The sequence below is a fragment of the Drosophila yakuba genome, chromosome 2L, assembly GCF_016746365.2.
Source record: "Drosophila yakuba strain Tai18E2 chromosome 2L, Prin_Dyak_Tai18E2_2.1, whole genome shotgun sequence".
In the NCBI taxonomy this organism is placed as follows: domain Eukaryota; kingdom Metazoa; phylum Arthropoda; class Insecta; order Diptera; family Drosophilidae; genus Drosophila; species Drosophila yakuba.
The window spans coordinates 26,514,843-26,531,314 of NC_052527.2; the positions used below are offsets into that span (position 1 = coordinate 26,514,843).

General features: G+C 41.7%; 1 protein-coding gene across 1 annotated transcript; it reads right to left on the reverse strand.

The window, feature by feature from the left end:
* Nucleotides 1-13,789: 13,789 nt before the first annotated feature.
* LOC122319478 lies at nucleotides 13,790-15,069 on the reverse strand. The gene is made up of 2 exons (XM_043206805.1): nucleotides 14,252-15,069; nucleotides 13,790-14,168 (listed from the first exon to the last, which is right to left on the reverse strand). The coding sequence occupies exons 1-2, from the start codon at nucleotides 15,067-15,069 to the stop codon at nucleotides 13,790-13,792; spliced, it is 1,197 nt and encodes a 398-aa protein (XP_043062740.1).
* Nucleotides 15,070-16,472: the final 1,403 nt, after the last annotated feature.

Consider the following 16,472-nt stretch of genomic DNA (forward strand, 5'->3'; position numbering starts at 1 on the left):
TTTGACCTCAAGGGCAATTCTATCAAGTTTAATGGAGGACGTGATCTACACGATCTACACCTTCAAAAATGCGATCAAGTTAACTTCACGAAGATTGAGGATATTATCGTGCCCCAAAAGTTCAAGAAGATTTTTAGCAGATAATGTGTAAAAACTAGACGACCTTCATGAGCCTAAAGAAGGCACAGCAGGAACAGTTAGATCGGAATAAGTCGACTAGGCAGAATAGAGTATTTAAGAAGGGTGATAGGGTGTTAGTCAAAACCAGCAAGTGACTGTATGTCGAGAATTGGTTCAATGCTGATATAGGGACAATGGTCCTAATTTAAGGAAGGGTGGTCCACAAGGACAATATTCAGTAGGGACGTCTACAAGATTGTTTTATAGGCTAAAATTCAGGATCGTATAAATGCTACCCAACAATGGTCAATAAAACATAAAACATAAAATCTTATTTTCTTTGTAAATTCATCAATTTTGTTTAAATTTATATTTATATATATTTTTAAAAATTTATATTGAAAGTAATGCCCTCTCTTTTGTCAAAATAAATACTTTGCGTTATTTGAAGTTGCACTGCTTACCCAAAGGCGATTCTTAATAAAGGTTTCACAAGGGTTAAACTAAAATAAAAGCAAATACTTAGTTTTTGTTTGTATGGTAGATAATTTGAAAAGCGCACACCGGCCGAATACCTCGATGAAAACAAATGAATGCAAGCATATAACTGGTTGCAAATGCTTACAATCAGATGCCACCTTGACCAACATCTGGTTTGTATTCTACGTAATGTGATATATTATGATTTATCAGGCGGCAAAGTTGAGCCTCGATGTCGGTAACGCAAATCCTTGATTACATAGACATGGACAAGGGCGCCCATTTTTAAAATGAAGGGGAGTAGTTAACAAGTAACAGCAGTTGAAGCTGTATGTGACGACGAACGACACACGAAGGTTTACTTCGGATGCTGGTCGGCGGCAGTGATCTGTGCGAGATAGGGTAATTTTAAGTTTTCCCTTTTTATATTAATTATACCTCAACTGACAGCCGAATAATAAAGGCCCATCGTCGTAACCGAGTCTTTTATGTAAAATAACCTCTGTGAATATAAAGTCGGAGCTACAACGCACCTACCGGCTGATTACATTTGATCACCTGAGCTGTAGGCACCGATCGTGGCCACCACCTGGTCCCGATCCGCACTCTGTACCACACCACAGCTACAGAGGCGTACCCTAAGAGGCATAACTTTCATCTTTTTATGTCATATTTAATTGGAATATTTAAAGAATATTCGACTTAAGTAGAATCAGTGCACGCTTTTTAATTCTTTTATTATTTAGCACAAACTAAAGTCCCCAACTTCTGCAACCGAGAACGCGCGTAAATGATTCAGAATAGAGGTATGACTTAAAGTTCACTTTTGTTTATCATCCTTTAAAATCGTAGGTCCATTGTTTTGTCATACATAAACAATTTTTTTTTTAATTTTAATTTTTTTTGTTTATTTGTCGATCCAGCACAGAAGGAGTGGGGAGCTGACCGGAAAACGTAAAATCGACGCTGCCGACGTATTAGGCTTAGAAACCAGGTCTTTTGATACGCTCAAGTCTTTACGGCTTTTTTGACTAATTTTGGGCGGGAGACGATTTTAGTTTCTTTGGTCGCCGTTGCCGACGTACTAGGCCAAGTAGCCAGGTCGTTTGTGAGACTCGAGGCTTGAGAAATAGAAAAACTGTTGTGGACTCCGAACGTATAGGTCAAGCTACCGCGGCTGGCGGATTACGAACATATAGGTCAAATTGCAGCAGATTGTGGAGTCTGCAAGTATCGGTCAAACATTGGTTTCGGACATACACTGTCATAGGTGGGCCAGTTCCCACCCAGTAATAGCTCTCCAGGAAAAATTTGGGCCATTTTACGTAAGGAACCTAGTAAGAGCTTCCCAAAAAAGGTGGTGTCGTTTTTGCCGGAAGTCAGGTAATGACGATAAACACGCGGGGTTTTCACGGAGTCCGCCAGACAAGACCGGGAATTCGTCATACCCGTAAAAGTACTCGAGCTTAAGTAGATTTACCCATCACATAAGAATCTAGGACACCTTGAGCAGGAATATGCATTGGCACGAGAGCGCTTTTTCAACGGCGCTGAGGAAAAGGGTAATATCGCATGGGACGCTCGCAGAACACAAAATATTTATGAAAACAAAACCGAACACCGACGCCTTAGACAGTAAGTCGTGGATACGGAGGTGAGGGTACAACAAGACAACCGTTTTTTTGCCAAAACTTAGGTTGATGAAGAAGAAATACTGGCACTCTTTTTGCCAGTTTCAAGCATTCCTGAAAACCGGATCAAACCCGATAACGTCTGTCATGGGCGCCTGATGAGTACAGGAAAGACAAATCAAATCACGTCATGATCCAGATGGCGTACGATACTTCTGTGAAGTCATTCCATGCGTTATCGCATCGATCACTTCGAGCCTGTTATGTACACCCCTTTTTTACGATCATAAGACTTTGAAGATTCACATATAAAACCAACCAGTATCTAAAGCAGGGGAAGGGTACAACCATCTCGTTAAGTCAGACGGAATGCAAGTTCCACAATAAACGAGTGTCCGATGACCAGTCCAGCGGCCGCAAACGTTCACATGGAAATTCTACTCCAGTAACGGGCACAGTTCATCGAGGGTGTATTGACTCCCAAAATAGGGAAAATTTAGAAATACGACCCCTGGTGGGAACACATGGCATCAAAGACCGATTGCTCAGAAAAGCTCTAAGCCGGTATAAAAAGACCGTGGCCCACCGATAAAATAGTCAATACTAGGGTGAATACCCGAGTCAATACCCGAGTCAATTCCCGAGGCAAAGCCCGAGTCAATACCCGAGTCAATAACCGAATCAATACCCGAGTCAATACCCGAGTCAATACCCCAGTCAATACCCGTAAGTGAATACCCGGAAAGACTTGAAGTGATTACCCGGGAAGAATCGAGATGACTACCCGAAAACCAATACTCAAGAAGCAGTAGTCGGGATTCAATACCCGAAAATAATTTTTTTTCCGAAACTTTATCCTCGTGATTCAAGTGAAAACTGCCTTAAATCACTATTAACTTCGAGCTAAAACTCTATCGACCCCCAGGATAACAGGACGTAGTCTGGAAGGATCCAGAAAAACTACAATCCTACAAAAGTCTCAAGATGGGCGGCTCAACAAAAAATAACAGTGTATCGGGCAAAACAATTCGTCAATGAACACTCACTCGCCTACTACCAAGCATAACATGAAAGCCGGCCATACAATTAACCAGTGAATATGTGAACCGGTGCATTTCTTTTTATGTGGATATTAGCAAAGACAACAATAACAGCAGTGATCTCAGAATCGGTTAGCAGCCGAAGCGAGCCACCGAAAACATTCATACAAACATACATATATATATTGTATATATATAAGTTAACAACAAAAGAACTCACAGCACCGAATTGCGAAAGATCGCAAACGGATCCGGCCATGCACCTGCAGTAGCGCGGGATCAGCGTTTCTGTGGGAGCGACGAGGGCAAATGCAGAAAGCTTGCACGCGCATCCGGCCGTGCACCTGCATTGGCCTCGAAATGCGAAGCTCAGCGTCTGGAGAGCTTCCGTGGGAGCAACGAGGGCAGAGGCAGCGACAGAGCCAGCACCGACGCCAACAGAGGCAGCGACGGTGCTGGGAGGTATAAATAACACCCAAATTGTAAAATAGCTTTAGTTCAATTTTGCTTAAAAATAAACACGGACTTCTGTCCAATAAAAACTATTAAAAAATCGAATTAACTTCATTCGGATTAACTGGCGCCCAACGTTAAAGGGTCCGGACGCGGTAAAAAAATCCTTCGGTGTAAACGTAAATCCTGTAAGTGCACCCCACAGGCTGCCCCGGTTACGATACGCGAAAACGCAAACCTATAAGAGCACCCCACAGGCTGCCCCGGTTCGCGGATAAATCTGGATAAATCCGTAAGAGCACTGACGTGCCAAGATCACCGCTGGACGGCTCCTGCAAAAAAAAAAAAAGAACTCACTTACATCAGACTGAAGGCGATCGCCTCAGCCAACTGGACGGAGGAGTTAAGACGGTACCCAAGTAGCCCAGGAGCAAACAGGAAGACTACCCACTAACCGGTTCAGGATGTATTTCATAATGTAAGTTAGTTAAGAAAAAAAAACATTTTAAAAAAAAAAAACACACAAAATCTATACGTGAAACACTGTGCAAAGATAAAAAATTTTTTAGTCTGAAAACATAACAAATCCGTACAAGAAATACTGTGAAAATATAAAATCTTTAATTCAAACAAAAAATTATTTGAAAAACATACAATACCCATACGTGAAATACTGTGAAAAGATAAAAAATTTTTTATTTTTCGAAAACACACAAAATCTACACAAAAAATACTGTGCAAATATAAAATTTGTAATTCCAAAAACACAAGAAAAAAATATTAAAATATAAAAATTGTTTAATTCCGAAAACAAATATCGCATAAATAATCATGGCGAATCCAAACAACCTAATTAGGCCTGCCCTACTTAATAATAACACAGCCCCCGAAGTAAACCAAGCCCTTAATGTAGCCCAAATGCAGGGACAAATTCAAGAAATAGTAGAGAGGCTTTTGAACCAAAGACTAAACTCAAACACTGCACCACTACTCGATCAGGTAGTCGATATCAACAATGCAAATATGATGGAATTAGAGCGAGTCCCAGATATAGTTAAGGGTTTAAGGGAATTTTCTGGCCAAGCCGGAGAATTTAGTTCATGGAGGAAAAGCGTTGAGAGGGTATTAAAAATATATTCGTCATTAGCAGGAACACCCAAATACTACGGAATTCTCAATATTATTAGGAACAAAATCGTAGGCAACGCAGACTCAGTACTAGAATCTTACAACACCCCACTAAATTGGATAGCTATCTCGAAATGTTTGACAGCACACTACGCGGACAAGCGCGATGTGACCACACTAGAATACCAAATGACCTCGTTAGTACAGGGAAATCAAACCACATCAGAATTCTACCAACAAGTTTACACCCACCTATCCCTTATTTTGAACAAGATTACTTGTATGGAAATGGGAAAGGAATCAATAGATCTATTTGCCAAATCCTACAGGGACAAGGCACTCGACACCTTCATTAGAGGCCTGAACGGCGACTTGCCCAGACTGTTGGGTACCAAAGAGCCCGCGGATCTCCCCTCAGCACTTCAGCTATGTGAGAAATTAGAAAACCAAAATTTTAGAACTAATTACGCAAATAGCCAAACACATTCAAGAAAATTCGAAGGCCCTAATAGAGGACCACACCTACCAAGGAAATCCGTTCAACAATTTTCAAACACAGGTCGACAACCATTCATTCCACACTTGGCTCGTGTTCCACAGACCCCTAAAGCAAATAATTATGTGCCACAGCAACAATATGGTGCACATTACCAACAATATTCTGGCAACCCACCAACACAGCCACCAAGACCATCGGCCCCAAAGCCACAACCTAGGCCAGAGCCTATGGACGTAGATAAAAGTATGCAAACTAAACAAGTAAATTACATGAATAGACCCAAATTTGGACAACAGGAAAAAAGACCACCACCATACGGACTAACCGGACTGCCAGACAAAAGACAGAGAAATTTCCATCTAGAAACCACTAGCGAACAAGCTACAGAATACATTGACGATCCAACAGACACTGACGAAGCGACACTTAACGAATACTATTCACAAACCCCAGATTTCGAACAGGAACCAGAGGAGACTGAATATACTGAATTACATTTTTTAGAGTAGAACCCTCTTCGTTACCCTACTTCCAATCTAAGGCAGGTAATGGAGAGATGATAAAAATTCTGATAGACACCGGATCGAACAAAAACTATATTCAACCCAGATTAGTTAAGAAACCAATCAAAAACAATAAACCTTTTTTCGTTAACTCTGTGGGCGGACAAGTTCCGATAACGCACCATACAATCGCCAATCCTTTCAACCTAAAAGACACTTATATAAAATTTTATCTACTACCCTCCTTAACGAGCTTCGACGCCATTATCGGAAACGATACACTGCGCGAAGTAAAAGCCCAAATTAATTTGCAGAAAGGGTATATTTCAATACAGAACAAAAGACGAATTAAAATAAAGCAGAAAACCTCACACGAAGTCAACAAATTAGATACCCAAGTAGAACACGCTACAGAGACTCAAAAGAAACATTTAAGGACTATTTGCTCAAAATTTAAAAATCTCTTTGGAGACCCGGACGAAAAACTGACATACACGACAAAAGTAGAAGCCACTATAAGAAGTACAAACGATAGCCCAATATACTCAAGACATTACCCATACCCAGAGGCTCTCAGACCAGAAGTAGAAAAACAAATACAAGAGCTACTCGCAAACGACATAATTAGACCCTCACGGTCTCCATACAACTCCCCAATATGGATCGTCCCGAAAAAAATGGACGCATCTGGACAGAGAAAGCACAGAATGGTAATCGACTATAGGAAACTAAACATGGTTACGATTCCAGACAGATACCCTATACCGGACATTAACAATGTACTTGCACAATTAGGACAGAATAAGTTTTTCTCAGTCATTGACCTTAAAAGCGGCTTTCACCAAATTCCACTAAGGAAATCCGATATAGAAAAAACAGCATTTTCAGTTAACCAGGGAAAATACGAGTTCACCAGACTACCGTTTGGCCTCAAAAACGCCCCTTCAATTTTTCAACGGACGCTGGACGATATCCTTAGAGAACACATAGGAGTTAGGTGTTTCGTATACATCGATGATATCATCATCTTTAGCAAAAATGAAGAAAACCATTTAAAAGACATCGAGTTAATATTTAATATTCTGGAAGAAGCAAACATGCGAATTCAGCTTGACAAATGCGAATTCTTCAGAAAAGAAGTCGAATTCTTAGGGTTTTTAGTGGCCGATACCGGAATAAAAAAGAATCCCGAAAAAGTCAGGGCCATCGTAGAATTCCCCGAGCCAAAAACCCTCAAAGATCTTCGTTCCTTTTTAGGACTGTCAGGGTTTTACCGTCGCTTTATCAAAGATTATGCGAAGCTCGCAAAGCCCCTTACAGCCCTTCTAAGAGGGGAAGAGGGCCGAGGCCGTATTTCAAAAAATGCCTCAAGCAGAACGCCAATCTACCTCGAAGAAAACGCTAGGGAAGCATTTAATAAGCTAAAACAAACTCTCGCTTCCGAAGAAGTCATGCTGGCTTATCCAGATTATAGTAAAGAATTCCAATTGACCACAGATGCTTCAGATTATGCCATAGGAGCCGTATTAGCTCAGGAAGACAAACCAATAATGTTTATTTCTAGAACCTTAAGCAAGGCAGAAGAAAGTTACGCACCGAACAAAAAAGAAATGTTGGCAATAATTTGGTCAATACAAACCCTTCGAAATTTTTTGTATGGTCCAACCAAAATAAAAATATTCACAGATCATGAGTCCCTCACACACCCAACTAATCCAAAAAGCCGTAACGACCAAATGAAAAGATGGAAAGCAATTTTAGAAGAATACACCCACGAACTTTTGCACAAACCTGGCAAGGCAAACGTGGTTGCCGACGCATTGAGTAGACCTCCCTTGCAAACGCATGGAGAACTAAATGCAATGACGGAAACCGTGCACAGTAGTTCCAATTCTCCCGAAAAATTAATACCTATGGCGGAAGAACCAATAAATGTTTTTAAGAATCAAATACTGCTATTTTCGGGAGTAAAATCCTACAAATTTGAAATTGTTTTTCCAACATATCACAGACACATTATTACAGAACCCATATTCAATTCAGAAAATTTATTACAAATTCTAAAAGAAAGGCTAAATCCGTCCGTCATAAATGGAATCTATACCGATGAGAAAACACTTGGGAAACTTCAAGAAATTTATCCACTTTTTAATAATTACAAAACTAGATTTTCTAATAAAATAGTTACAGATCTGACAGACGAAACCGACCAAGAAAACGCCATTACCACAAATGAGGGCGAAAATCATAAAAATAACGAAGGAATGTCAGACATGCAAGGAACAAAAATATGAAAGACACCCAAATAAGCCAGAGCTACAAAGCACACCAATACCACAATACCCAGGACAAATTATTCACGTAGACTTCTACCTCACATGTAAACAAGTAGTACTCACAGCAATAGATAAATTCTCAAAATTCGCACAGGCTAAAATAGTTAATTCACGAGCAACCCAAGACATTAAACAACCACTGAAAGAAACATTAATAAACTTCGGTATCCCAGAAATAGTGATAATAGATAACGAAAAATCCCTTGGATCAGGGCCCATAATGCGGATGCTGCAAGACCAGTTCAATATAAAGGTCTATAAAGCACCACCTTACAACAGTTCAGCCAACGGTCAGATCGAACGTTTTCATTCCACTCTTTCAGAAATTATTAGATGCCAAAAAGTCGAGAAATTGCACAATTCCCTAAATGACCTTATAGAGAGATCAGTTGCTAAATACAATTATTCAATACACTCAACCACAAACAGAAAACCGGTCGATTTATTCTTTGGCAGAAAAGTATCACTTGACCCTAAACTACTCCAGACGGAAAGACAGAAAGTTACAGACAAGATTAGGCTCACGCAGGAAAAAGATTTAGCCCACCATAACAAAAGTAGAGATCAGATAAAAAAATATTATCCTGGACAGGAGATATTCGTACAAAACAATAAAAGATTAGGAACCAAGTTGTCAGCCAGATACAAAAAAGAAATTGTCAAAGAAGACAGAAACACGACAGTACTAGTAGAAAGTGGGAGAATCATTTACAAAAAACTCATTCGAAATTAAAACGCCATTCACAGGGCCCTATTCACAATATGCGCTGCTACGGACTTACGAATAACGGACTATACGAACTCAGACATCGTAACACTGACGACGGGACTGGCAAAGGTCCAAATTGGGACCTTTAGGTTAATCCATGTTATTAATATTGAGGAATACGAAAATGCAATTGACAAAATTAACCACACAACCCTGTTAAACTTAAAAACGCACGACCCGATTCTACCCTTCATAATGGAGGAAATTAAAATTTCGAAAAATTTAATCAATAGCTTGAAAGTCAGGAGTATAAGGAAAAGACATATAGATCTAATAGGTAGCGCCTGGAAGTGGCTTGCCGGATCCCCGGACAGCAGGGATTTCGAAATTATTCAGGAAAAAATAAACTCAGCCCTAACCAACAACAATAATCAGGTTATCCTCAATAGATTAATCCTAGACAAGATAAACAAGATCACTTCGGCCAACAGGAATTTAATGAACAGCTTAGGATACCAAAGGGACGTTCAGAGAGACACCAGTACCACCCTTATGTTCCAAATCCAAGGAGGAGATTCTTAATCTCAACCAGGCCATACAGTGGGCCAAAGCAGATATTAGTAACCCCCAAATATTAGGAGATCAGGAAATTAATGAAATCAAAAAAATACTAGATCAGGATCAGCTACCCTATATAAATTTGGAAGAAGCCATGCACATAGCTGAGGTAAATATCGCAAGTAATGGTCCAATGCTAATTTATATCGTAAAAATCCCTGTAACCGATACCAAACTATGCGAAGATATTCTAATAAAACCAATAAAAATTGGTCAATATGTCAACAAGATAGAAACCGAAAATGTAATTAAATGTAATGAAAAAATATTCGCAAAAACCACAAAATGTAATAGCTATAATGAAATAACAATTTGTAAACATAGAAATATAATAGACATTAGTAACTCAACCTGCCTACCAAATCTCTTAAAAAGTCGCCCTGCCACCTGCACTAGAGTCAACAATCAACACATCCCCACGATCGAGGAAATCGCACCCGGAGTTGTCCTACTCAATAAATTCAGCGGCAATATTTCGGTCAACGGAACAACGTCGACACTGAATGGGTCGTTTATCATCAACTTCAGCAATACTACCATAGAAATTGAGGAACAAATCTTCACAAACCAGTACGCCATACACCACCAGCCAATGCCGGCTATTCTGCAAACTAAAATGACAATCAAAGGCATAGAAGAGAAACTTTCACTGGAACTAATTAAAGAACTCAACACCAATAACACTGAAGCCTTGGAGCTATTAGAAACCACCTCCCACACAGCCGACATCTTAATGGGCTGCGTTATAATCATCGGAATCGTCATAATAACGATCCGCGTCTTGATTAGGAGGGTTGCTAGATTTCACTTAAACCAAACCAATGATGACACCCAGATCAACGACCGCAACGAGTGGGGACACTCGATTTTAAAGGTGGAAGAGTTAACAACAAAAGAACTCACAGCACCGAATTGCGAAAGATCGCAAACGGATCCGGCCATGCACCTGCAGTAGCGCGGGATCAGCGTTTCTGTGGGAGCGACGAGGGCAAATGCAGAAAGCTTGCACGCGCATCCGGCCGTGCACCTGCATTGGCCTCGAAATGCGAAGCTCAGCGTCTGGAGAGCTTCCGTGGGAGCAACGAGGGCAGAGGCAGCGACGGAGCCAGCACCGACGCCAACAGAGGCAGCGACGGTGCTGGGAGGTATAAATAACACCCAAATTGTAAAATAGCTTTAGTTCAATTTTGCTTAAAAATAAACACGGACTTCTGTCCAATAAAAACTATTAAAAAATCGAATTAACTTCATTCGGATTAACTTATATATATCTAGAAAGACGACCTTTACTTAGTGTGTATTCTTTTTGTTTGTTTGTGTATATTACGTTAGTGTACCGTTTACAAATTATTTGTTGACGAATGTATTTGCATATATAGTCCTATCAGTAACACTAGCCAACAATTTATTAATCAATTATATTATACTATATATTTAACTACAACAAAATAAGTAGGTAAACATTTCCAAAAGGGTTGCTGACGCGAGAAGCGGAGTAGGTCAAAAACGATGACATAACGTTTGACGGACAATCTTGACGAAATCGTATTGCGCGGCCCGCGACGATCCATCAGGCATCCGGACGCGTGAATGGGAGGGAATGTGGGCGAATCATTGCGCGATCGTTTTACGATCAAGCGACAGCTTAGCTTGTGGGGTAGTGAGGACTGCTGATTGACGAACGGTACGAAGAAGAAGCTTTCAAGACGCTGCACAACGATCTAGAGGAACTGGAGTTTGTCGAGCTTGTTAAAACTTCGAGGAAGTTATCGTGGAATTCAGGGCTAACGTACGAGCGGATATAGCCAAGCGTAATTTTAATTTTTCTCCGCATTCCACGTTTGCCGAAGGTGTCACGCAGGCTAATTGCAGTTATCCACAGCATCAGTCACGACATAGGTCGCCCCCATTGCCGCTTTTTCCGCTTCCAACATTCAGCGGAGGCTATGCGAACTGGACAAATAATTTGGTAATCACCGTTTGGTTTTTCAGGCACACATAACGCAGTATTTAGCTTTAAGGGCAGTGGGCTACGGATCAGTTTCTAAACTAGGAAAACTATCGGATAAATTTAATGCCCATATATACGCTCTCAAAGGCTTAAGCTCGCCTGAGCAGATAATCAGAGCCATCAGTGAGCCATAGTGTAAGTCCTTCTTCAAAAACTGGATTCCACGACAAACAGATCCGGCTTTCATTAATTAGATTCCGTAGTGGGAATCGATGGCAAATATTCTGGAGCAGCACTACAGAACATTAAAAGCCGTGGACTACGCTATGGCAACCTAGACGACAGGCGGCAGGTGAGAAAAATTAGACACGATAACAGATGCTGATTTATAGCTAATATGCTACTATGCTTGCTCTGTCATGATGTAGGTCATGCAATTTTCTATTTTTCCCGGTTGCAGGAGTTAACGCTCTTGAGAGGAAGCTTAATCGAAATCCTGTCGTGAAGGATAAGTATTCTGCAATTATGAAGGGGTTTTTGGGCCAAGGGCATATGTCCTATGTTCCTGCTTCACTGCCCAGTTCTTGTCGATACTTCTTACCAGAACAAGGTGTCATGAAAGAAGATAGCTCTACAACTTAGCTTGAAGTCGTCTTTGAAGGATCAGCATTTACTTCTTCTGGATACTCTCTTAATGATCTGTTAATGACGGGTCCAGTCACGATTTCGATTAAGCTTCCTCTCAAGAGCTTTAACTCCCGCAACCGGGAAAAATAGAAAATTGCATGACCTACATCATGACAGAGCAAGCATAGTAGCATATTATCTATAAATCAGCATCTGTTATCGTGTCTAATTTTTCTCACCTGCCGCATGTCGTCTAGGTTGCCATAGCGTAGTCCACGGCTTTCAATTTTCTGTAATGCTGCTCCAGAAAATTTGCCATCGATTCCCACGACGGAATCGAATTAATGAAAGCCGGATCTGTTAGTCGTGGAATCCAGTTTTTAAAGGAGGACTTACACTATGGCTCACTGATGGCTCTGATTATCTGCTCAGACGAGCTTAAGCCTTTAAGAGCGTATATATGGGCATTAAATTTATCCGATAGTTTCCCTAGTTTAGAAACTGATCCATAGCCTACTGCCCTTAAAGCTAAATTCTGCGTAATGTGTGCCTGAAAAACAAAACGGTGACTATCAAATCATTTGTCCAGTTCCATTTACTTCTTCTGGATACTCTCTTAATGATCTGTTGATGACGGGTCCAGTCATGCAGCTCAAGCTGTTTCATACATTAATTCGGTTGGACCGAATTGCCCATCTGGCTTGGACCGAGGCGACAGAGCACAACACTATAGAGACCGCTAAGGGAAATAATGATAGCCTTCTGCATGCCTAAGTTGGTCGTTATGGACATCGAGAAAGCACTAAACTCCGCCACCATAAAATTTTTGCTGCAAGATCAGCTACGAGCAACTGTCTACACGACACCATCTTATTCTTCTACCAGTAATGGTCATGTTGAGAGATTCCACTCAACTTTGACAGAAATTATGAGATGCTTAAGCAGAGACTCTGGCACAGCTTCATTCGAAGAAATAATCTTTAAAGCTGTTCAGGAGTACATTGCATCCGTTCATTCAACCACGAAAACAAATCCAATAGACATATTTTTCGGTCATCGCCCAATCACAGAGCCCCAAATACTAGACTCTGTACGTAAAGATTTCACTCAAAGTTTAAAAAATAAACAAGAAGAAAGTATTCTATATCACAATCAAAAGAAATCCCCCATAAAACAGTATGGTAAAGGTGACGTAGTCTATGTTAGGATCGATAAAAGGCTAGGTTCCAAATTATCACCAAAGTACAGAAAGGAGATAGTTGCAGAAGATATGAATACAACTATTTAAACTCGTTCAGGGAGGGTAGTCCACAAAAAGATATAAAAACATAATATCTTTTCAGGTTATTTTTCTTACCAACACTGTAAAAACAAGAGTTTTTTCTTGAGTATAAATGATAAGTCGGATGGTGCTAGTTTAATAGTTAAATTTTAATGACAATTCTTGATTATTTCTCCTCACTTAAACTCCTCGTGGCTATATCTTCAACTTTAATTTTTTATCTGTCCTTGTTCTATTCTCTCTTTTTTCTAATTCCTATCTGTCACTCGTTCGCTAGTACGAGTTGGCAGCCTAGCGCAACAGCTGTTATGTTATAACATCATTCAAAAAACGCGGAATTCAAATATACAAGATTATTCTAATTGGGTTTTGACCGAACATACCGGCCCCCTTGAAAGTATGCGATTGACTTTCAAGAGACAGGTAATAAGGTGAGTTTCCGTATAGGGCGGCGGATGATTCCCTTGGCAGTGCGTACGTCGGCTACACGCACGATGTTGTCCGGTCCTGCAATCGTGCTGACTATGCGCCCAAGAAGCCACTGTTGTGGGGGAAGATTATCCTCGTGAACGATGACCATGTCGTTGACAGCCAAATTTGTCTTCGTCCAGGTTGTGCGAACTTGGAGCTCGTTGATGTACTCGTGGCTCCAGCGACTCCAGATGTGATGTTTGAGTGCGCAAACACTTTTCCATCGATCCAACTTGTCCAGGCTGTCGTCGATTGGTGGAAGTTCCGGTAGTGCTCGGAGTGCGTCACCCACTAAGAAGTGGCCAGGCGTGAGAGCGGGTCTGATGAGAGCGGCGTTAACGGGCGAGAGTTCAGGATCGCCTCGACGTCAGCAGCTGCAGTGGCTAACTCCTCGAAGGTTAACCTGGTGTCTCGAAGAGTGCGATTGAGTAGTCCCTTGACACTTTTTACTGCAGCCTCCCATATTCCCCCGAAGTGTGGAGCCCTGGGTGGAATAAAGTGGAAGTTAATGAACTCTGAGCGACAGAAATAGTGGATTGTTTTTGTTGTTTCGTCTTTAAACAGAAACTGCTTCAACGATTCGAGCTTGTTGTTAGCTCCTGCGAAATTTGTAGCGTTGTCACAGAATATGTCCGAGGGAAGTCCGCGTCGAGCAATAAAACACTTTAGTGATGCAATGAAGCTATCCGTCGTGAGATCCGATACCACTTCGACATGTATCGCCTTCGTGGCAAAGCAAACGAAGACGGCTAGGTAGGCCTTGGTAGGCGGCTTACCCCGGATGCGCAAATAGACGTTGATTGGTCCGCAAAAGTTTATTCCGCATCTTGAAAATGGTCTAGATGGTGTGATCCGCTCTTTAGGCAGTTGGCCCATTAGCTGCCTTTCGAGAGTTGGTCGATAGCGGCGACAATGTATACATGAGCGAACGACTTGTCGCGCCAAGTCCCTTGCATTCACTATCCAGAACTGTTTTCTAATTAAAGCGACGAGCGTCCGTGGCCCGGCGTGATAGTTCTGTAGATGAAGATGGCGAGCGAACTGTGACACAAATGGATCCTTAGCTGGGAGCAGCACAGGATGCTTTTGGGTTTCTGGGTAGTCTGCTAGCTCCAGGCGCCCTCCGACCTTTAGCATTTGGAAGCCATCTGTAACCTGGAGGAAGAGACTAAGATTTTTAAGGTTAGTGCGAATCGGATGGCCCTTCAGGACCGAGGACATCTCTTGAGCGAAGTGAATAGTTTGAATATTCCAGACGATGCAATGTAGCGCCCGCATCAGTTCTGCTGGCGTCGGCGAAGGTGATTGGAATGGCGTTAGTTTACGGCAGCGCTGAGTAAATCTGTACATCCAAGCTGTACATAACTAGTAGGCAGCGATAATGCGAACTGATCTTGTAGATTCCTTCAAGCAGTTGATTACTAGTCGTGTGTACCGCAAAGGCTGATTTTCTCTTCTCCAGTTGGACAGTTTCCATATCAATATCACTGTGGTCTCGACTGTCCTTTGGCCGATGTTGATGATCTTGGCCTAGGAACTCAGGTCCCTCGAACATATCGATTGTTCCAACTCGGTGATAGTGCAGCCCCTGGACAAGATATCAGCCGGGTTGCAGTGAGTAGGAACATGTCTCCAGTGTCAATCTGACGTGAGTTCTTGAATTTCGGCAATTCGATTGCCGACAAAGGTTGATAAGGTGGCCGAGTGTTGGCGATTCCAATGTAGAACAATTTGAGAATCGCACCATAAGAACAAAGTCGGCTTTCTGTCAGCGAAGATTCTAATGATTTTTTTGTAGAGCTGTGCTAACAAATGTGCTCCACACAGTTCTAATTTCGGCAGAGATAGCTTCTTGGTGGGAGCAACTCTGGACTTCGATGTGATTAGCTGTACCTTGGTCAGCCCATCTGATCCGATTGTGCGAGCGTAGATGCAGCATCCATACGCTCGAATGGAGGCGTCACAAAAGCCGTGTATTTGAAAGGTATGTATCGCTGATTGGAGGCAATATCGTGGTATTGCTACAGACTCCAACGACGAAAGCGATGCAAGCAGGGACATCCAAGCTGTATGAATGCCTTGGGGTACTGACTCGTCCCAATGTAGTTTTTGGAGCCACAGCTCCTGGAGGATAATTTTTACCACTATGATGATGGGAGTAACTAATCCCAACGGATCAAACAGCGAAGAGGCTATGGACAAAATCGAGCGCTTGGTGACGTGGTCCGAATCGAATCTTGGCGAGAACGAGAACATAAATGTGTCCCGTACTTGGTCCCATTTTAGGCCAAGCGTGCTGGTTAGCATTTCGTCGTCCAACTGCAAATGTTTGACTGTAGCGTCATCGACAAACTTGCAGTGATTTGAATGCCATTTTGCGAGTTCTAATTGGCCATCCTGTAGAATAGCTGTAACTTCCCTTTTGATTTGATGTAGCTCCTCTACCGTATCCGCTCCACCTAGGATGTCATCCACATAGAAAGACGATTTGATGGCTTTAGCTCCAACCTCCAATTTGTCCATGAATTTGTCGGCTAGATATGACAAACTGCGTATGGCTAGATACGGTGCAGCCGCTGTGCCATAAGTTACAGTATTCAATTCGAAGGTGCTCAATGGTTGCG

What these genes read in the sequence shown, in the direction of transcription:
- LOC122319478 (XM_043206805.1), bottom strand. Translation starts at nt 15,069, where the DNA reads ATGTCCTCGGTCCTGAAGGGCCATCCGATTCGCACTAACCTTAAAAAT. An exon ending in CGCACTCTTCGAGACACCAG is followed by an intron (nt 14,169 to 14,251) that starts GTTAACCTTCGA and finishes CGCTCTCATCAG; the next exon opens with ACCCGCTCTCACGCCTGGCC.